Here is a 23,541-nt window from a genome sequence, read left to right as displayed (position 1 = left end):
CACCTCAGGCCCTTGGGGATAAGTTACTTCAGGACACAGCAAAGTCCTTCAAGCAGGGGGACACAGCAAAGTCCCTTTAGCCTTTCCTTGGTTGAAACAGCAAACTGCAGGCCAGCCCCAGATCACATAGTAAGGGTCAGTCCTTTCCTTCAGTCTCTTCACTTGTTTCTTCCTTGGCAAAGTTCCTCTTGACCACGAAGTAGCTCCAGTCTTGTTCACACTCCTCCAAAGTTCAGGGGCTTCAGCTCTCATAGTTATACCCCTCAATGGCTTTGAAGTCATCGTGCTTCAGGGTGCACTGACCCCTGTCCAAACCAGTTCTGGGTGCCTCCCTGCCAGTGACACCTTTCTTCCTTTGATTAGTGGGAATCTGGATTCTCAATCACTTAGCAGGAGATGGCCCAATTGTCTTCTAGCAGCAACCCAGGCCTCTTCACCTCTAGGGGCCTCTCCTCCCCCTACACTCTAGATGCAGGTCAGCCTGTTGCTGTCTCACCTCCTCCCCTGGGTCAAGACATTCCCTAGATCCTATCGCTTTCAAATCCAGACGGTCAATCTACAGCCAGGCAGAGAGACACAGAAATGCCAGAGCACAAAAACGCAGCCACTTCTAAGAGTGGCTTCTGAACACACAATGCAAAAACCACCTACATAAAAGGATGCATTATTACATTGTGAGTTCAGGCATACTAAACTTCACCTTTCTATCTTAAGCCTTTGGGAAGACAGGCTGGAAAATATATTACACAGCCTTCCCATTCTGTCCTATGGGCAAGTTGGCCTTTCAACAGTGAAAAACGAAATCGAGATTATTTCACTGTCAGGACACGACACACATCTTAGTACATGTCCTACCTTTCACATGCACTACACACTGTCCAGGGGGTATCCTAGACCTACCATAGGGGTGTCTGGTGTGCATAGAAAGGGAAGGGTATGGTCTGCCAAGTGAGTGTACTTGACAGAACAACATGGCAGTTCAACAAACTGCGTGCAGGACCTGCAATGGCAGACCTGAGTTCCCTTTTTAAGGCTACTTGTGTGGGTGAAACAAACAGTGCTGCAGGCCCACTAGTAGCATTTGCATTACTAGCCTTGGCACACCTAGTGCACTATACTAGGGACTTTACTAGTAAGGCAAACATACCAATCATGGACAACCAATTACCATTACTTTATACAGGGAACACTTACACGTTAACACTGTTTAGCAGTGGCAAAGTGTCCAAAGCATCTAAGTCAGTCAAAAATAGCGGAAGTAGAGGCAAAAAGTCAGGGGTAATCACGCCAATAAGTGCCAGGTCTAACACTCCCATTGACTTGCAACCCCGAATTGCTCTCTTGGACATTATGGAAGACATGGGTGGACCCTGCTGGGATAGAATGCTGGTGGGATGGGAAACCGCAATTGCCAAATGAGACATAGCCCGCCACTGGACATCTACCAAAGCGCCCCCTCAGAGTCCTTGAAGAGGGGCATGAACTGATGTGGAAAACTTGAAGAACTTATTTACACAAAACGAGAGGATGTCCAAATAAATTCTGCAAGGTTTGGTGAAAATTGTGGGATTGCCATGGAATAATGGGCTAATTATCCCTCACTGCCAATGCTGTGTTACAATAAGTATTGCAAACGTTTGGAGCCAGAACTGTATCCTAAGTTTAAAGCTACACAGTTCTGTCTTCGAATGGAATGCAGTATACACTATTGATGCTTGGTATGTAAAAACAATAAAGTGTTTCTATAAAAAAAAAAAGTGATAACTTTTGTTTGGGAACGGGTGGAAATATAATGTTTGGCCTTTAAAGAATTGTAATTTAAAATCCTCTTTATTGGTAAGGTCGGTTTTTAAGTCACAATGCTGAATATGCCACTTTTAGAAAGTTGGCCTTTTCTTGTCATAATAATTTAGTGCCTGTGTCCTGGGTCACCTGTGATTAGCATTGCAGTTGGTTGTTGTGTATTCCTCCCAAGCAGCGGGAGAAAGAGGGACTAGGTGTTGCCAGGATGGACAGTCCTGCCAGGATGCATGGGGTGGAGCTGTTCCCTTCCTCACTAACATTTTAAAGCAGCTGCCTCAGCACACTCACAAACAGCTTCACAGTAGCAGACCCCTATCAGCCTGGGCAGGGAGAAAGGACATTCCAGACGCAGCAGTGAGGGAAAACTCTAGAAGTTTGACCCACATCAAAGCTGGCACCAGGTATAAAATTAGAACCCTCAGACCCACTCTTCAGTTCACTCCGGGACCTGCGGAGGACCCCCGGAAGGACTGCCTTGTACTTCAAAGCACTGTTCTGCTGCCTGAAGCCGGCTTTCTACTTCAGAGGATTGCCCTGCTGCTACCAGAGGACTGCCCTGCTGCTTGAGGCCTGCTTTGTACTTCAGAGGACCGTTCTGCTGATACAAACAGTCCTACTACTTGAAGCCTGCCTTGTGCCCTCAGAGGCCTGCCTTGCTGCTTGATCCAAGGACTACCAGAGTGACTCCAAGGGCTACTTGGCTGGCTTCTACTTCTGAGCTACAGGGATATAAGAAGTTCTAACAACATTGAATCTGCACCTGGACCCTGCCTGAAGTGAGTCCTGACCTTTGAGTAATGCCCGCCTAGTCTTGGACCTTTGGAAGTGGTGCTAAATGTGCCCAAATCCCAAACCTGGAACTTTAAAAATGTTACATAAAAAAGTTTACTGGCAACAGACAGGAGACTGGGACCTACTTGCTCAACGATCTGCCCAAAGTGCATCGCTGGTCGGCCTAACTGTTGGCCTGACTTTACGGCAGCTCCCGCTATGTTCTTCTTCACAGCACCAACACCTGTTCAGCGGATCCGCTTCAGAAGGGTATCCAGCCTTCTTGAGCCCTTGTCGGCTACTGCCTACAGCTTCATTCCCGCTGGAGATGGTCGACTTCCAAAAAGAAGACTTAGTCTAAATGTAGGAATCTGCACTGTGATTTCGTCCAGTAGCTGTCTAATGGTAGAGACTCCTCCCCAGACACCCCAAGCTGCTTTTCCCATTGAACTTTACCTTCTCAGACATTGTTGTTTCAAAGTTCTTCCATATCCGAAGGTAAGTGGAGACCGGGCCCAATCCAACTTGTGTATCCAAACCACGCCCTAACATGGTCAACCATGACTTTGTCCAAGTCTAGCGTGACCAGATGTCCGTGGTTGGCGCTTTGATCTGTTAGGCACTAGAATTTATTAAAAACTTTAAGTAATTCTTAACTCCAGGTCTACTGATTGGATTTTTGCAGTTCTGCTGTCAACTTATCTACTAAATGTTCCTCTACTTTTCTAAATTGCTGTGGGATTTGTCTTGTGCTGTGTTTTCACTTTATTGTTTTGCATTTCACCTTTATTACCGTTGAGGGCTGCATAAACACTTAACACATTGACTATAAGTTAAGTCTGACTACTCTTGTGTCAAGATACCAGGGGGTCAAACACAAGATACTTTAGTGACTTTCGTAGTTCACCCTGACAGGGATTGCGATTCCTGCTTGAAAAGGGTTCTCACCCCCCTCAACCAAATCTCAATTTCCTACCAGGGTTCGGAATATATGCTCAACTGATCCTTGGTCTCTCTGCAGAGGGCGCAGTGAATTGATCTGAGGCAACTGCAATCGTGATTTTATGCTAAAGTATGTTAAGAAAGTACAAAGCGGTTAAAATACTGAGTGGGGGAAAGTTTAAGAAAATGCAATGCTTGAAGATGAGTGGGTGTTTTGGGTGTGCATGGGAGGGATGCTGAAATGCAGGGGATACAAGAAAGTATGTGAAGCAGAGTGTGAAAAGAGTGCTGAAGAAAAAGATGAGGTGTGAGATATGCAGATTGAGGGTGTCAGAAAGATATAAGGACCAAGTGTCTGCAGAAGAGAGTAGTGTGAAGAGGAAAACTGGGGTGATTGATACACTGCAGAGCTCACTGTCCCTTCCATATGCCACATTAATGTTTTAGTAATGTCTAATTAACAGCCTGACAAATGTAACTTATTGCACTTGTGTTTAGTGTTCATGATTGCCCATTGTAGGTGGCACTACCAGTTTTATCTGTGGCCCCTTGTGTGCCCCCAACTCTCATAAAAATAATATCTAGAGATACCACAGCAGCTAGGTGTCAGGAAGTGAATGTGTATGGAAAGTGAAAGTGGAACAGGCTTCCTGTCCCTCATTAGCTGCTGGGGTTAGACTGGCTTGTAAAATCATTAGGGACTTTCCATAGACAGTCTTTGGAAACTGGCAATCTCTCACACCCAGGCGAAGGAGCCCAAGTCGATAAATGGATACATTTTGTACATACCCTATTTGTTGGCTATTCTGCTGCCAGTAACCTGTGAATGGCAGTAAGACATAGAAGGAAGAGAGAGAAGGGGATTCCTCTCATGCACTTCCAACTGGCCAGACAGATGGATATGAGAGCTGCAGCTGCTTCAGGATGTACCCAACCTCAACCTTTAAGGATCCAATTTTGAGCTCTCTTGTTTAACCATACAATCCGTCATGCAAGAAAATGGCCTAAACTTCATTATTCAATGTATTCTAAAATAACAGTACATCGATCCACTATTAGAAAGTTAACAAAAATAAATAACTTACTTGTTCTCCAGGTTGTTGGAATTTGCACAGTGCATAGATCATCTGCAGATTCATCTGCTGAGCTGCCAATGAAGTCAAAGCTAAGACAATTGAGGACAAGTTTAAGAAGATGCATTACCAGGCCCTGCTGGCTTTGGTCCTGAAGATTTAATGGCTTTGCCAGTATCTAAAAGTAAAAATGCAGAAAAGAAAATATATGTTTATTTAATAGGATATCTTAGAGACAGATATGTTATGTATGTTTTGCCACTGCCAACTGGTTCTTATGTCCATATTCGCACAATCAGTAAACTGTCTTGCATCACAGGTTACTGTGGCACATGCATAATAGCAGAATACCAATGCAGTGGGGAAGTTTGCAAGTGGGGAACAGCAGTACTCTCACCTTCATTGACCCAGCGACTACACATACACAGCTGAAAAGGCCTGCCAAAGGTAGATTGTGGGGGGTTAATTTAAATAGATGGATGGGATCTTAATGGGAGGAAGAGGATATCTGAACACCAATAGTTTGTATTAGCCTGTTATAATCTTTAAAAAAATGCGATATAAAAACATAAAGATTGACATAACCTAGCTGGGACACATGTTATAGTTGCCAAATTATATATTTGATGGTTGAAACTGACAACAAATGTGATTCTAAAGTCCTGCAGGTGCCTTGTGGCCAGGGAACTGTCACGTGGCTTGGACCTGAAATCAGCAGACGAGAGCTGAAGTCTCTCAAACCTAGTTTAACTCATCTGTGAGTGGGAACTGCCCAGTCATCTGAACCCCATGTCTGCCACCGACTACCAACTTTCATGTAGGATTTTGCCGCACTGGGCAGCCCAATAGCCGAGGTTAACAAAGAGGCAGAACACTGTCAAACAGTCTATGAGGAAATATCCATCATTATCCAGTTTCCTTAGACATATTACTGAAATCATTGTCCTATATTGCACATTAGAAGAGGGAAGACAAGTAAGATGCATTAAAAAGGCTTTGCTGATGTTTGGGCATTGCAATGTTTTGAAAATACTTTTGCTCATTTCACTTCATAGTGAAAAGGGATCCCATTCCACCCATTTAAGGTGGAAAGCCTCAATCCGCTTAGAATTACCAAACCCCTTGCAGGGCATTGATAGGATGGTCAGACCATCCCAGACTCAAGAAATGGGCTGAAGGTGATGGAGGACAACACTCAGGAGTGAGTATAAGAAATTTCCATCTACAGCCACGCTACAAGCTACCTCAGCTGTCAGAGCTATTTATTTACCACCCAGAGCAGTCTCTATGAGATGGCATCAGATCTGAAACCTGAAAGTCCCTGCCAATGTAAAAAAGATGCACATTTGGGCACTTAGGTGTTGATTATGAAGGAAAGAGCAAGCAGGTGGAAGCGGATGAAGAAAGTCGTGCCTAGAATGACTGCTTTCACAGACTGGTAAATTACACCAAGAAGGCATGTTTCTCTGAACTCTGATCCAAGCGGATTGCTTGGCAGGAGAACCCCTTACACTCCACACTCTGCCTGTGTTGACCTAGGACTTAAAATGTGGATACTTTTAATATATAGTGGAACATTACTCTAGCTTGCTGATGGGTGTGGTTAAGACATATTCCTTGTTCCAAGACAATATTTCACTTTCTAAACCCCACTCTTTCTCCACACCTCTAAGTAAACCTATTAATACTTTTTTGATAAACAGGAGAAGTCAGTTCCCAGTCCATAAGCCTACCTCATGTTTTCTTAAGGTCGCATGAAGATGGTTCTTCAATCCACTGTAATGAAATTCAATGGACACTCTCTTTCTTCATTCCACCAATGGAAGATCCTGCAGCTAAACTTGACCACTGCTGCTGGTCAAAGAATGAGCTTGTATAATCTCTACTTCTTGCATATACCTTACACAGCAATATGCAGAACAGAGTCCGTAGCCATCCAGAAAATGGCTGCAAATAGCAGCAGAACAACAAAGAGTAGGAACAATCAGTCATCAATCCCCCACTGAAGGTGCACCCATAAAAGAATTGTCATTTTTAAGAGATGTTCCCCCTTGCGGCCAACTTATCGGACTGTGACCCGGTACCAAAAGGGTGAGACACATGGCCCAGCATTGCATTATGTTTTAAACTCAGTTACTGTAGTCCCATCTAATTTGTCACAGCCAGCGATTCCGGTGAGAAAAAAATGAAAACCAAACAAATAGATGAGATTTCGACGCTTTTGGAATTTTTGTAAGTCTGGTTCAAGACGAAGAGCCAAAGGCAGCTTGTTCCAGGCCTGGGCAGTGACCACAGAAAACAGCCTTGCCCCCTAGGCGTACTTTACAGGACTTTGGGGTGGTAATCAAACCAGCAGAACACGACCGTAATAGTTAGGAGGGACAGTATCTTTAAAACCGGTCTGAGACGCATGACTGTTTACAGGCAGCTCCCACCCTACTGACCATCATGTTTTTTCCTTCATACACTACAACTCAGTTGCTGCAGACAGAGTAAACAGCTTGATAAACAACTTAAAAGTCACACTGTCATTTAAGGAAACAAGATTGTGGATGCCGCGCCAGGATCAAAGGTCTCGCAGTTGCATTTTAATCTGAAACAGCAGAACAACAAACCCTAATGAGTAGACTTAATTAGAGACTATGCATGCAGGCTGTTCGCTTCTCAACTTGCGTACACATAAAGCAGTTATAAAACATTTGACAAACTTTCACTTTAAAAAAGTAGATGGAGTCCCAGTACCTACCTTCCGCATGCACATATAGAAAAAAAGACGGTAATTTTGTGACAGCAGAAAATGGTTAGCGAGTATGAGTGACAATGCTGTAGGCATAATTTCTCAAAGGAAATGTAAACATGATTGTGAATAGAAACAAAAAAACTGATATTCTGCTAAGGGGTTTCTTATGCACATGACTCCGCCCGTCAAATGTATGATAATACAAAGCATCCCCGCTAGATTCCAGCCATGTCACTGGAGCTTGTCTCTTGAAGTAGAGCCATAGTGGGCTTCAGAAGTTCTTAAGGCTAGTTGATGGGGAATAGGCATTTGGGCATAACAAGCCACCGAGTCATTGAAAAAGGCTGCAGTGCACAACCAATCTTTACCAGCGGTGCAGGACCTCTCAACCAAGCCATAGATACCCCTCGCTTAGCCAACAAAAGTAGCAGGGAAGCCAATCTATGCTCAGGTCCACCAAAGTCTGCAGGGTGTCCCAAAAGAGCCACTAATGGGGTCAATAGGGTTAAATGCGTAGGCTGACCTCAAATGTATGCCAATTTGTCCTCCACGTCAAACTAAAAAAGCATTAATGGCTAGGCAAAGCCAGGCCAAATGTAGGGCTCCCGCTGGATTGGTTAGGCATCTTTGGCACTGAGCATCTGAGGTTGTGTCAAATTTAGACATTAATTTAGGAGTGCAGCACACACGGTTAAGAGACCTGAAATGCAAATGTTTATGCTTGTAGCACAAGAAAATCAGCTTTAGCTAGGCACATCGATACAACCATGTATTTTTAGGGATCTCTTGTCCGAGCTCAGGCTCCCACATTCAGATGTGTTGATATATCCTATAAAGAAATGCAGCTGACATGCGTTCATGCAGACTGTTGCATTTTATTACACAAGGAGTACTAGAAAAATGTTGTTGAAATAAAGACAATGTAGCGGCGCTGTAGAGCCAAAGAAAAACAATGAATGCTGTGTTTTACCTCTTTTAGAAGAGAACACGCTAACATTACAATATCCTTCAAAGAGGAGTCACGGAATGAGGTAGCTATTTTACGATGTTTCGAAGACGGCCTTGAATAATCAACCTACAAAATAAAATATTGAAAGAATTAGAATAAAAATGTATGCAATACAATGACGAAAGAATCATAGAAACACATATACCTTCAGTATTTAAGCTGATTATCTGTGAAGTTAGACGTCTGCAAAATCCTTTCAAATTTGTCTTTCTGGGCAGTCCAAAAAAAAGAGCAGTATGATGTACAGATGGAAGAAGAAAATTGTACTCCTCTGTAACTGTAGTTCTCTCGCAATATATATGTGTTTAGTGCTAGTGCTCGGAATTTTTGTTTAACACATTTTGCTCAGTATTTGTAAATGAACATTGTTGGAAATGGCCCTTTCTATGGTGCTTTCCCTCGACTTTTGCTTTTCTCCTTCCCTGTTTTCCGTTGCTGTGGATGCTAGCCTCAGTACTTGGGTGCGTTTGGCACCGCCGTGCAGTGTCAAAGTGCTGGGCTCATCATGTACATACTGCGGAGTGGTGTTTAAATGGTTGGCTGATTCGAGTTAGCTCTAAGTCCCTTGTCATGGAGTAAGACTTTTACCAGGGGCATTTATCCTGAATGCGTCTCCAGGGGCCTGACGCACTGCCTGTGCCATCCACGGAGGTGCTGCACGTTTGCCCTGGTGGGATCTGTGCGCACGGGTTACTGTTAACCGACTTGGCGTTTACACAGCTGTGTGCCAAGGTTCTGCAAGTCTCCTGCTATATCGGAGTTCTCCCTAGTGACAGGGTGCGGTGTTGGGAAGAGGTTGGGTAGGTGTGTGTATGTGTTACCTGCAAGAGTCATGACTGTCACCGGATGGTGTGTTCGGTACGATGGGGCCTGCTACTCGCACTGGATTAGCAGGAGTGGATGTAGGGAAAGGCTGCCTAGCATTATTTCCAACGGGCAGAATAGTGACAGTATGATGTTTGGTATGGATGAGTTTGCAATGGCGAATCCTCTTCGGTAGTGGGAATGGGCTCGGCATTACGGTGATGGAAATGTCACTTTGGGAAAGTTGGCATTTTGATATGGATGGCTCTGTGTGCCGGCCAGCCTGTCTCCTAACTCACAACTCGGTGACAGGGGGATAGCCACATCTGTACATTGCTGATAGAGGGCTATAAACTAGGGTTTCACAGAAAACTGCAGACCTCTGACTCTGAAGGGCCTTTCTGGGATGGATATGAGGGGGTGGAATTGGCCCCTGCAAAAGATTGTGATCAAACCTCCCGGGGTAGGATAATAAACAGGACTACATTTAGAGAGGGCCTGCGCATTTCAAAGGTAGCTTTTCAACTGATTATACCTTCAAAGGCCATTGTGGGTTAACTACTGGGGCTTCGGCCTCTGTAAGAGACACGTTTGGATTTGGAACCACACTATGCTGGTTTGATACTGGGACATTGACAGAAGGAATCATTAAGGCAGGAGGGACTGCAACTGTACTATTCGTGGACTTGTGGTGTCTTCGATCTCGTTGTGCTCCAAGAAGGGGGCTATCACTTGGGGGATTTTGTCAGGATGGTGCTGGCCTGTAGCTAGTGCCAACTGGCACAATAGTGGCCTGGGTCTTGAAGTACTCTCCTAAGGCCGGTGAGCTGGCCTCCTGTCCACGAGATCCCAGGGACACAAAGGATCTCACTGTCTTCACAAGATCGTAAGGACTGCACAGGGTGTGGCAGAGACAGGTGGAAGTGATCGTGGTTGGGACAAGGACTATCCTGACATACACCATCCCTTACTTTGTAAGAGGAGTGTGTGCACAAAGATCAGCAGCCATCTGAGGTACCGGGAAGTGAGGAGTTCGAGGAGTGCGGGATGAAGCTTGCAGAGTCCGAGAAACCTGTGCTTGTGACTAAGGGGACCTGTGGTCTCTTGTGCTCCAGAGCACAAAAAGAAACCAGCCGGCTAGTGAGCAAGAGAGACTCTGACAAAACTCCCCTCTAAGTCTTATGCATTGCACTTTACTGACAGTTTGAATATTAGTTTTTAATGTTTTACTCCCTACCACTTTGTTGCAACATGTGTCTGATTGTAACTCTTTTTATAACAATAGTATATTGTAACGATTTTAAGTAATTTAACAATAAAAGATTAATAATAATAATAATAATTGTGCTCCAGAGCGTATGCGTCCGCGGGCATTTGGGTTAACCTGAGACAGGAGCTGAGATTATCTTCAGCCTCCAGATCAGGAGGACAACAGTGCCTGACATCGCATCGTGGGAGGAGGGGTGGATTGCGATCCCACTGTCGGTCACTTGGAGGGCTAATCCGGGTAGACGGAACTAAGTAATTTTTTCTTTACACGTTAGGTGGTTCCGACTGTCTAGTCAACAGGGCACCAGCAGGGGCAGCATGTATCATTGGCTGGTAGAGTTGAAAGACTGAGGGGCTGGGTCATGAGGCATAACCAGAAACTAGTGACAGTCTGACATTTCTGCAATGGGAAAGTCTGACTATTGCATATAACTGTAAAGTGTATATACAATGTGAGTTTCGTTTTGATTTCAATAAAGAAGTTTAACAATTACATATAACTGTAGAGTGTTAATACAATGTGTCTCTCGTTTAGATTTCAGTGTGTATGTAATACAAAGACAAGTGTTTTTATACATACGGTGTGGAGTCGTATTGTGGCGAACACAGTGTGTTGTGAGGGGTGGGGTGTTGTGCCAACGCGTTATACTCGAGCCCTGAGGATAAGCCTGACTGCTCGATGTCAAGTTCTTTGGTGGGAGAGCACAGGTTATCGAACAAGTGTATCATACTCAAGCTATTTGGAACGGTAGCTTCAGACTGGCTTCAATGCGTCTTAGCCACTCAAAACCGCCAGGTCTAACAAACACAAAGAGGATAGTGATGATAAGGAAAGTCATCATGAACAGCATGTGTGAGTACAAGCCAGAAAGCATGACTTCACCATAACATTTTAAATAAGAAGATTTGCATTAGATTTCTTAGCAACAAAAGAAAAAGAGTACTATAACATATAAGATATTTTCAAACAGATACTCACATGGTTTCGCTTGGAGAACACTAGAGACTCAATCAAAAACCACAAAACTTTCCCATTGGGTAAATGCAGATTCCTGAGAGTTCAGTAAATAACATGTTATAAATAACATTGATTTTTTGTTTTGACCACATACATGTGTTGAATACCAAAAATGTGCTCTTTACCGCATGTGGTAAATAGCTCACCCAATAAATAGCAAATGCACAAAATATCAGAAGTGCACATTTTCAGGCAGTAGAAGTTTCTAGTTAGAACATAAATCGCTAGAGAGCAGAAATAGCCACAGCAGGTGCAGGTATTTATTTTGTGGGGGCAAATTTCGTTGAAAAAAGATACACTAAATCCATTGCTATCCTCTGATATTACTCTGTCATCACATGCAGAAACCTGCCAAACTCTTCAATCATAAATTCAAACACTGATAGGAACTACAAGCTTACGGATCCTGAGCTGCCGATCCTGGCCACGGAGATAATAAGACATAATGATTGTCTAATGTAACCTATCATGTTGAAGATGCCATCAAAAACAAACAAGGACATGCCCATGGATGAAAATAATGAACAAATCAATACTGTGACAACATTTCCACATGATTATGAAAACATTAAAAACAGCTTCCAAACCTGGAGATGCAAGGCACTTAAGTCAGCTGCCAAGCACAAATCTTAACAAATGGCAACTGGTGGTAAGTTCTCCACCTCAGCTCTACATAAAGCCATGGGAAGAAACAAAAATATGACCATTCTCAACATGTCTAGTGTGGAAGATATGAAAGAAGGTCTCACGATCGTAGGATTCCAAGGTAAGAGACATAAGAGTTGTAATTGAAGTACATGTGATTGTTAAAAAGTTGACTTGGCTGAGAACCATAATTGTGACAAGGATCCCTGTACGTGATGCCATGTGGGCTAACAACTCTATAATGGTGCTTTAGACATGTATTGAGATTGGACTTCAACTACCATAATGAACTGTAATTTTGATGATGAATGGTTGATTTATCTGCTCAGTAAGTTGAGAGTGATGTGGAAAGGCAGTGTGAGCTACTGCAATCAACCTGTTAGAGTTTCACCTATTCATGGATTTGTATGTAGGTCTAAGCCTGTGTGCAATTTTGTTTTTGTCTCAAACAGTGCCTGTGCTGTGTTTTTTGCATTATTGTATTGATCTTAATTGTTTTGTACCATCTTTTTCTTTCATTACCTAAACTTTCAGGAATTTTTACCACCTACTTTTGACTGGAGGTATTTTAATGAGGTAATTTCCACAGGTTGTTAATGACCTCCCATACTTGTAACTGGGTGTTATTTGCCATGTGTTATTATTTGTGTGTGGTAAATATCACATGCGGTAAGTAGTGCATGTGGACTACAGACATGTGGTATTTAGCAGATGTGATAAATACCACATGACGCTTTTGATCAGACGAGTCTGTAAATGCATGCAACATTTACCCTGGCATGCAGTAATTACCACAAAACCTAACTCATAATCAGGGCCTATATAGTGCACCCAAATCAATAAAGGATTTCCACTGTTCTGCAGACAACTATGACTCCTTTCCATAACCAGTATCACTTCTGGAAACAATAGAACTCTTATGTCTTAAAATAGATTCTCCTTCCACTCAACTGCCTGTCTCAGAATCTCATAAACTCACCATCTTTTAAGACTGCCAGAACTCTGCCCAGACTTTCCTCACCAATCTCTGCTCTCGTACGCATAATAACAAATATTCTGTGCAGCATGACATGCTTCCATTCAGGATTCACCTTAAAGGTGTGGAGAGTAACTTCACTTGATCCTTCAAGCCGCACAAACCATGAAGAATCTTCTCCAAGGGAACAAGGGACATCACAGCGCATTGCTGAAATGCAGACATTTTTTTGTCATCCTACTGTTGGGACACCAGTCAGCCACAGCTGAAGAACATGCTTCCATCTTCTGCAGAGTCACTGCAGTCGCATCTTGTTTCCACTACTGCAGTGGTAGACTAAGCACTGTTATTTATTTGTGCATACTTTCCATTAAGACATCAAAGCCCTTTCTCCTGTTGATAAGTCAGCCTTAGGGTTACCGTTCGTAAAGGCCTCTATGCTTATGTCCTCATAGGTTGAGGGTTGTGGATCAAAATAAGAATCCCACAGGCTATCACTTCTCGCCCTTCGTTGCTGATGCTCCATTGGTAGCAGATCACATATCCTTATGTGGCTTCCAATCTTTCTCTTCATTTTGCTTTGTCTCAGAACCAGACTACATGGGTCAGGAAGGCCCACCGGGATCCCCTTTGTGGATCTGCTTTCCAGGCACACACCACTGTGTATGTTGAGAACAGATGCTAGTCTGTTAAAACCACTTGGCTCTGCAAGAACACACATTCGTTCCTCACAATGGCTGGGGTTAGAGGGGAGAGTGGAAATTCCCACCCTCCATGGGTAGACCGCGCTCGGGGAGTTTCACCACTCCCACCAGAACAGCTCTCTCTCTTCCAGGGCACTTTAATTACTCTTTCCAAAGTAGCAGGATGTAAACTGAAGGCTCTCACCGCAGCTAGGCTCTCAACTCACAGAGAGACGAATGACCACCATTATCTTTCTTGTTTGTGTCTAGAGTCTCTTCAGAGGCACAAAGCGAAGAACAATCAGCTCATCGGCAGGGACACGGAGCCGCTGCACAGCCTCCCTTCTTCATAAACTGCTGCCAAACACTTAGGCCCTTCGCTTTTTTTTAAAACTCTTTCCATAACATAGCTAGGATCTCCTCTCAAGTGTCATCGAATATTCTCTAATACAGCAGTTCTTACCCTGTGGTTTGGGAACCTCTGGGGGTCCGCAAAGCCTTTTCAGGGGATCCGCGACTGCTTACAAAATGTAACAATATTAACAAATGAATTAAGTGTATATAAATAAGGAAGCAAAATTGGCAATTTTAAAAAGTTCTGTAAATGTGAAGGAATTTGAAATTGGAGGGTAAAATTAAGTTGGTACTCCAGACTGATTCAGTCCAAGCGTGTCATACAGAATATAGCATGGACAATGGTTCGCCTTAATTGAATTTAGAAAAGCTCCAACCTTTCCCTTTAAATTATAATTGTGTTTATATATATCTATATATGTTTATATATATATCAATTGAATAAAATATTTCTTTGTTTGTGTATTGTTTTGTGCTTTAAATTATCAATATTACTTAAGCCGGAGTTCCGACTTCCAGTAATGACTCAGTAAGGGGCCCCGGATTCCAATAATTATTCAGTTTTGCCCTCAGAAGTCAAAAGGTTAAGAACGGCTGCGCTAATACATTTCTATAACAGTGATGGGCCCATTTTCAGTTTAGTTAATAAACTATTCAACCAAAACCAACCCAACCCATTTCTAACCCTCCCTCTCTCTCCACACAATAAATGATCTACACCAGTTTCTCTGTTCTTCAATGCCAAGTATATCTATTCATAAAATCACACTCGCGCCTTCCCGCATCCGCCATAGGTATTTTGATCATGTATCACCTCACATGAAAGTTATAGATCAGCTAGTATAGTAACTTTTACATGGTACCACTCCAGGGAAGTTGGGGTGGGGGGGGGGGGGGGGGGCGGGATGCGTCATCTCCAGTAGTCTGGTTCTTCAAGGCTTCCAGCACCACATCCCAGCGCTATGCAGTAGAATGGTTAAGTTTCAGCAGGTCACAGTCGCCTGTTTCAGTAGCCTGAGAAACCTGCGGAAATTTATACATCTGCTGCCAGAGAGCTGCCACAGGACTGTAATCCACGCTACAATGACTGCCCACCTGGACTACGTTAATGGCCTTTACACTGGCGTACCGGCCTACCTTGTAAAGAAACTCCAGATGGTTAAAAATGTGGCTGCGAGATTAATTAAACATGTTCCTTTTCAGCAACACATCTCTCCGCATATTAGAGAACTACATTGGATCCCAGTAGCCAAGAGAATCAAATTCAAGGCCTTGACCCTAGCATTCCGGGCATTTCACGGATCATGCCCTGTGTATTTGACACAGAGATTAGATGTTTACACGCAGTCGCGTGTTTTGAGATCCTGCTCCCAGAATTTACTCTGCACCCCTCGAGTGAAAAAAACCTGGTTGGGTGGTAGATAATTTACGTTTGGGGCATCTAAATTGTGGAATTCCCTTCCCAACTCCTTACGTCAAATATCTTCTGAAACACAATTTAGGAAGGCAGTCAAAACCTGGCTTTTTAACCTGGCTTAATTTAACGCTCCCTGATCACTGCTTGTCTCCCGTGAGTCACCTGTCGCTTTAGCGCCGGGACACCTCCTAGGAGGTAGCTGTTCGCGCTTAATAAATGGCAGTATTATTATCATTAACCCACCTCTTTCTTCTCTGGGTAACTCTTTACTTTCAGCCTCCTGCCCGCTTACAGTCACAGGAATCCACCTCAATATAGTAGAGAAAGTAACACTTTTCCAGTTCTGTGATCAGGCCTAATAGACAAAACCTCCAAGTATTAAGCTCCTTGCACTGAACAGTCAAAGTCAACATGTTAATAACCTCGGACCAATAAGGAACGAGTACAGTACAGGACCCAGCATCACGAAATCAGCCATGTCCGTTTGACACAGTGGCAGCTAGAGGAGGCACAGGGGATAATTCGCCCAACCTCACTGGGGGACAAATAGGCCCCGTTTAAAATATTAAACGTTATGTATTTCAAATGTGGATTGTGCAACACTTTACTAGGATAAATCAGTATCCAGCTCTATTCAGAGTCATGAAATGTTCTATCAAAATCTGACTCCCACCACGTGCGCAGTTTTTCCCCCATCAAGACCATGTGGTGTACGAGTGCTCTATAGAGCCATCTAAACACTGGGGCCCTTCGCGAACAACATTTCTGGTTGAAACGATATCTTCCAACAGATTCCTGACCTTAGCAAATCTCCCCATCCACTAGACTGAATGGGAAACATTTTACCCCAACAATAGTTCTCCAGCGTTGCGCCTGGGCCACCATGCAGCCTGAACCACAGCTTCAGCCACCCTGGAAAAGACACTATGTTTTATATGACACATGTTGAGCTGGCATCAGTTCCAATACTTTTTTCCCAAGCCCCACTAAGGCAAGCAAAGAGGAACCTACAGAGGAAGGGGCTGGCGAAATGGTGTCATGTTTTCTAGTCAGGTTTTGCAAAATTCTATAAGAGAAATGTTGTTTGCCAGTATGTTGCATGACTTTTTCACAAGAGTGCACCCTTTACAAAAAAGAGTTTCACAAGGACCCACAAAGAGACTGGTTTGAGCAAAAAACTGCCTCTTGGAAAGATTTGTTCTCCAATAAACTAGTCTCATGTACAAAAGTAAAAATAATTGTGTAATGCAAAATTTCAAGACGTTTTGGGAATTAATGCAAACTATGCGAATTACACAAAAGTTGCCAGAGTAATTAACATTTCTCTCAAGCCAATGAGAAACTGGCATACATTGAGATGTTATTAATCATGACACCAATTCAAAATGAGAGGGCACTGCATTGAGAAATCTGCAGAAGTTATAATATCTACCAGAAATACTGTTACCAAAGTTGAGCAACTTTATCTTCTGATGGATACTACTTCCAGCAGATTCCTAATCTTGTGAAAGAGTCCCAAAGCAGTACTTCACAGGAGTTGTGAATGACTAGTGACAATTAACCAAGGATGTCATACAACACAAAGCTGGCAAGCCTGAGCTGTGAGGCAGTAATGTTTTGTATAGGTTTACAAAGACCTAGCGGCCAGCTGCCAAGTATCAAACATAGGGTTACCCCTTATAAGAGCAATAGAGGCTGCCCTAGCTCCTCAGAGTAGGCATGAATGACTCCAAGATGATGTTTCATTGACAGGCTGTAAGAGATCTTTATACAAAAAGTAAGACAATTAGATATTTTGCATTTGGTGACCGCTTTGTCCTTTTTTGCTCCTGCAAAGCCAAATAGGAGCTGATAGTCCACTACTGTCATGTACGGTCGATGTAGAAAAATTGCAATAGCATGAGGTTTTGTGTACACAGTCGCTCATCCTAATAGCTGGGATGAGGAAGAGGGGGAAAGGAGCATGGAAGAATGATGGGCTGGCCCATATTTATGGCAGGTACGACCTATGGAAAGATGGAAGGGTAGGTGCAAAGAACCAGCATGTCTGTGAAGAACACAGTGAATGGTGGCCAGGCCAGAAGGGTCTGAAGTTTACCAAATCTACAGGCCATACTTTTTGCCACCAGTTAGACCTCTGTGTCAGTAACCTTACATGATAAATGTGAGAGGTTGAATGGAGAGGCCATAAGGAAAGTTGAAACTAAATTCAAATCCTGCAAGACAGTGTCGGAGAAAACAGATAGAGCAAACCATCACCACGGGAGATTTAAACAAAAAAGGTAGAGACTAAAGGCAAATGAAGACCCCAAATAACCTATAACAGTGGCAACTGCTGAGCTAGAGACAGGACAGGAGGAAAAACAGCTGACAGAGGAGTATGGAAAGGATTCAAGCATTCCTACTCTCACCAAAAGACAGACTTAGATCAGGAGGCCCCATAAGCAGATACTGTAGCAGATTTCCTTGCTGCCAAAATAACAGCAGGAACTTACATTACTGGCCCAACTCAGCCTCCACCCGAGGAGCACTTTGGGGTTGAGGACATGGCCATCCTGCTGCTAAAGCAGGTCAACTCTGTGGGGATAAGGAGCAGGGGTCAGAATGATGAATCCCAACAGACTGGCCTTCTGAATCCTCCTAGCCCATTTTGAGGGGACCAGGATTAGTTGAACTCAGCCCATCCACACATTCTGTAGGACTTTCACATAAGCGGTATCAGTAGGAATGCATAACACAGACCTTGTGACTAATTGAATGTAAACGAATTTCCTATTTTGAAGCTGTGAAAGTCTTCTTTTCAGGGTTGTGGTGAACAGTCCATATGTGGGCATCCCTAACTGCAGAACATCATGTCCGCAATTTTTTGGTAGATCTCCAAAACAGGGTCTTCAAGCAAGTGACACTGTAAAGCTTCTGCCCACCCGTTCAGGGAGCCCACAAGATGGACTGCCACTGGGAAGATGTCTGTCTGCAGTAAGGCCTCTTAACACAGGGTCCAGGACCTCACACCACCCTGTGTAATGATATAGTCAGGGTACAAGTCCGGGGTACACGCAGGTACACGGCGTCCACTTACTCTTTTCACAGGGTTGACGCCGTCCCCCCTGCCAAGAAGTTGGGCCCCACAGAAATATGCTGAACATGTCTCGGTTTAAGACACCGGGACACGTTCAGCAGCGCATGTACGTTGTCTGCTTTCAATTCCCAACCGCAACGTGCAGGCACGCACTAAGAGAACTTTTATAACACCTCCATCTGGGCCGAAGTTAAGGGGCCATCAGGCCTCCTTTTTTTTTTGAATATCCTGAATGGAGGCGGCCTGGAACCTCACACTTAAATGTAAATGCCACGGAGGGGAAACAAAGGCACACAGCTTGTTAACTCTTCACAGGTACTTAAGAGAGGCAGCTTTGTCTTTGTTCAGTCCCTGTATATAAGAGATGCATGCATGCACTGTAAGAATGTCAGGTGTGTTGGTCTGTCCAAGCATTTACACACATAATAATTTCAATAGCACTAATTTATTTATTTTATTGTGCTACCCAACCCAATGCAGGGTGTCAGAGCTCTTTACGTAACATACACATTATACATTGACAATAAATCATGTACATGTGTAAATCAATGTACGAGATGAGTTACATGAGACAGGGCTACAAGGTGTAGTAGTCACGTCCTTCATAGTTCACTGTGCTATATTACAAGGATGACAATTTATGAACTGCAGGAAACAAAAGGATCTCTGAGTTAAAAGCAGTAACCAACTTTAGTATCTGCATAAAATTAAAATCTTTCATCTGCATGTTATGTGATGTGCTTTGCAGGAGACATATTAACCTTATACTACTTTGATTCAAATCTGGGACTTTACAAAACATAGATCTCTCCAGTAAGTGCATTAACCACCAGAGTTGTCTCATCATTATTACTATTACCTGAGATTTACTGGCACCTTTACAGCAAAAGCCTTAACCCAATCAAATATTTTAAAATGTAGACTTTGCAACCAATTAAGCATAGCAGATCTACTGCCATGCTTCTCCTTGTTGCCAATTACTTTGTGGCAGGGCTTAAAAAACATAAATGTATTAGTTGAGGCCCAGATCTTGCGTCGGGATAGCGTGACTTTTTTGGCACAACCCCGACACCAATTCTCATTTGTTAAATCTCATAATGCACTTAAATGTACTCATGATATATCTGATAATCATGTGTGAGTTCTCAATATCTGATGTCACTTCCAGTGATGTTACTTCCTGTGATGTCACATGGAATGTCACACATTGTGACATCATGCGCTGTGATGGCATGCGTCCTGATTTCCCTTGCACCCTGACCCACTTCTTTTTTCAGGACTGCTGACCTGGATATAGTGGATGGGAGGGGGGGGGGGGGGGGGGTTTGTTCGGTAGATTTGGGATTGTAATCCTGGATATGGAAGAGAAGACGACCTTCAGAGCCAGATGAACTGCCTAGAACTCCTAAATGTTTATGCGTAGCCGATGCTTCAACACGGACAAAGTGCCCGGGGCCACATGTCCATCAAATAGGCATCCATGGCCACTGTAACCTGTTGATGAGGGGGTGGAATGGGAAACCTACTGTGAGGTTGAATGGGCACATCCACCAGTGCAGTTCTGGAAGAATCGAATGAAAAATACAAACCACAGTCAAAAGGCTCCCCAGGCTCCACTGAAAGGCCCTCCAATGCCATCTGGCATACAGCATCAACAGAAATCAAAAGCATAAGGTCTAAGAAGTATGGACTTGCAGAACTAAGATGTGAACGTGATTCAGCAACAACAGAATTATATCCTGAAACGGTCTTCCTGTAGATAGAGTCCAGCATGAGACCTGGGAAGCTCAGCACCTGGTGGGGATGTTATATGACTTCTGGACATGGTGGTGAAGTCTGAGCCAGGCAGGTGATTTATGGTGCACTGAAGAGTTATGAAGACTGGCACAGAATAGTTTGGCTTCACAAGACAGTCGTCCAAGTATGGTAATACATTGACCCCTGACCTTCAGAGTGAAGCAGGTTCAAAGGGAAACAAAACGCTCAAAACTTGTGAAGTAGTTGTCAAGCCAAAAGATTAAACCAAAAACTTAAAGTGTTGGGTCCCTGAAAGAGGAGCAAAGTAGGCATCCTGAAGAGCCAACACCACCACCTTATACCCTTCATTGTGGGTCAGCAGAGCCTGACTCATGGAAAGTATTTTGAATCTGCCCTGCCGAACAAAGTGTTGGAGAGATGAATCTGCATGATGGATCTGAGGCCCCAGTCTTTTCTGGGGAAGTAAAATCCTGTGCCCCTCCTCTGCTGAGAACGACTGGATTCACCCTTTACCTCATCACTGATTTCCTAATAGGAACTCTGTGTTGGTTTGGGGAGGTGTCTGGCTCCCACATTACTGGGCACCATATTGAACGGGACTAATTCCCTTATTGGTGATTTTATGTTTTAATGTTCGCACATTTATTTTAATTATCTTTCTGCCACCTGTATTCATTCCCTCATAGGGGAGCCTGTGAGTGTTTGTGGGGTTGCTGGACCCTGGTTTTGCACCCTTTTAATTTCGCCACCTGTTTTTAGAATCATGTTGCCAGCACCCGCGTTTTTAACACAACTCCCTCGTATTGAGAGTTATTTAAAGCCATTACCTGCACATCAGCTATGCAGACGCGTGCAGTGGGTGTGCCAAAGGCAAGCCCGTCCGTGCCCAGATTACGCCAGTACCCCTGACGGTTTTGCCTCGCATCAGGTAGCCAGGAAACACTATTCCAGTAAGGAATTGCATGCTTATAACTGCACTTCCTTCTTATCTGTCTTAACTGCGGCTTTCAACTAAATGAGCATATAACACAACTGACCAACTAGCTGTCTGCCTGCTTCCCCATCACGGAGGGCCCAATCACCAAAATGTGGTGTGCGCTTATAAATACCCGCTCCTTAGTCAAACATAGTTTTGAACTTGCCAATTCCATTGACAGCCAATATCACGGTATGGTTTTTGCAATTAAAACCTGGGCGGACGTGTCTTCCAGTCCTGACCTGGCAGTTGCTGTCCCATTTGGTTATTCCATTTATAGACTGGATGGAACCCTTAAAAAGGGGGTGGGAGGGTTAGCCATTATTCAGAAAGATTCTCTTATGGCAAAATTTGACACAGCCTCATCTCCGGATTGCAAAGCTCTTTCTGTTTTGAGCTCACAAAAGGGACTGCTCATATACCGCCCGCCTGGCCCAAGGGGGTGGTTTTCTAAAGAACTTTGGTCCACAATTAGAAGCTGGTGTACGCGATAAGATTTCACTATTATAGGTGATTTTAATTTTCATCTTGTGGCCCTCACAACTACTACTCATGTCCTCCCATCTGGCAGACCATACACTAGATAGGATTTTCTCAAATAATCCTCAAATTTCAGTCAAGGATATCCTGCCGCTGCCCTGGTCGGACCATCACACAATTTTATGGCAAGACCGGAGGCTAATATTATGCAATCCTCTTTATTGCGCCACCCACAGCAGCATCTTCAAAGAACATAGAACACAACAAAGTTCTTTAGAACATTAACAAAGAGCCAGAATCTTCATGACTCTTCCTTCTTTTGTGCTGCTGCCCATCAGATAAGTCATGCATGCCTTTTCTCTTAACCTTTTGTGGTTATGTGAGTATAAGCTTGTTGTATGAAATTAATTTTCATCTGGTATAAATATATCAGCGAGTAAGTACATTTTGGAGCCAATTTTGGCATTCTTTGGAGGAATGTTGGTTTGTATGAATCAGTCGTTTGAGGGGAAATGTAAGGAATGTGAACTTTCGGTGCTTAATAGTTGTCCAGTATGAAAGCGCGATTACTGGCTACGTCTAGCTAGTTGAGAATGTCAAGTTTTTAATTGGGGAATGTTTAAGGTTAGCGCATAGATCGCGTTGTATTCGGTCGGTTAATATGAAGTTCAATTTGAATTGAATGGATATTTGATAGCGCGTTGTGCGCGAGGAGATGTTGTCTGGACAGTCGTGTGCCTTGTGTGTGAAGGGATATAGTCAATATCCTTCATGCGTGACATAGGTTCGGCGATTTTGTGGTTAGGAATACATTTTACGTTCATTAAAGTTAGGTATGAATTTAACGGTAGCTTACCATTGCGAGTGACACGTCACAAAGGGCTCAGGTTCCGAGCGGCCATATTTATTCAGGCATGATGATGAGACAAGACCAGGCAGACAGTGCTAACGCATGTATGTCGTTCTAACGCATGCGTAAGGAGCGTTTGCTCGCAGTTGACTGAAACTGACAGCCGAAATTGACGAATTTAGACGGCGGAGTGGTTTGGGTGTGAAAGCGAAGGCAATTGTTTTGAAATCGGATGTTAATGAGCGTTGCTCTATATTTTGTTGGGTTTAAGTGGAGTGACAAATAGAGACAGATTTGTTTATGTGGAGAAAAATTTTGTGAGGAGAATCTTGGATTTGAGAGGTAGTTTGGTTAGTGTGTTTTGTGTTAAAATTTAAGCATTACAATATGTCAGAGGTTAATGCAATTGCACAGGCTAATTTAAGCATGGAAGAGGGGATTACTCTTATGTTAAATAAGTTTGCAAGTGATTTAGATTCAAAAATGGATAAAAAGTTTGAGGATATCAAAAGGAATAGTGGCCATCCTTCTCAGGACGAACATTTTTGGTCTGCTGGATAAGGACCAGTGTTGGCGAGGAAGAGTGGAAAAGTAAGTAGGAAGAGGAAGAACGTAGATTCTGATGGTTTGAGGAGTAAAAAAGCAAAGGCTGCCTACCAAGACTCAGGTCTGCTTCGTAAACGTGCAAAACAAGCAAGTGTCGAGGTCACACAAGGGGACCTTGATAGAGGTCAAGGTAGTAGGAGACATACTACCATATTATGTGATGATTCTTCGGGTAGTGCAGAGATAGAATTAAGTTGTTCATCTGATTGCTTTGCACTTTGTGTTTTATCTGAGTTTTTTATCAGTTCTATTTGCTACGCTTTTAAAATGTTTTAAACTTCGCCACAT

The 23,541-nt window shown here is 43.4% G+C and overlaps 1 protein-coding gene across 1 annotated transcript in view; it reads right to left on the bottom strand.

Moving 5' to 3' along the window:
* Positions 1–23,541, bottom strand: part of RANBP17 (RAN binding protein 17) — a 1,191,453-nt gene that overhangs the window by 1,000,211 nt on the left and 167,701 nt on the right. Inside the window, exons 6-7 of the mRNA XM_085617873.1 lie at positions 8,300–8,404; positions 4,602–4,767 (exon numbers count right to left, since the gene is read on the bottom strand). Coding sequence (XP_085473999.1) covers positions 4,602–4,767; positions 8,300–8,404 — 271 coding nt within the window. The remainder of the gene's footprint in view (positions 1–4,601; positions 4,768–8,299; positions 8,405–23,541) is intronic.

This window comes from Triturus cristatus, chromosome 7 (genome assembly GCF_964204655.1).
Source record: "Triturus cristatus chromosome 7, aTriCri1.1, whole genome shotgun sequence".
NCBI classification, from domain to species: Eukaryota; Metazoa; Chordata; class Amphibia; order Caudata; family Salamandridae; genus Triturus; species Triturus cristatus.
This window is presented reverse-complemented; position numbering and strand designations above follow the sequence as displayed.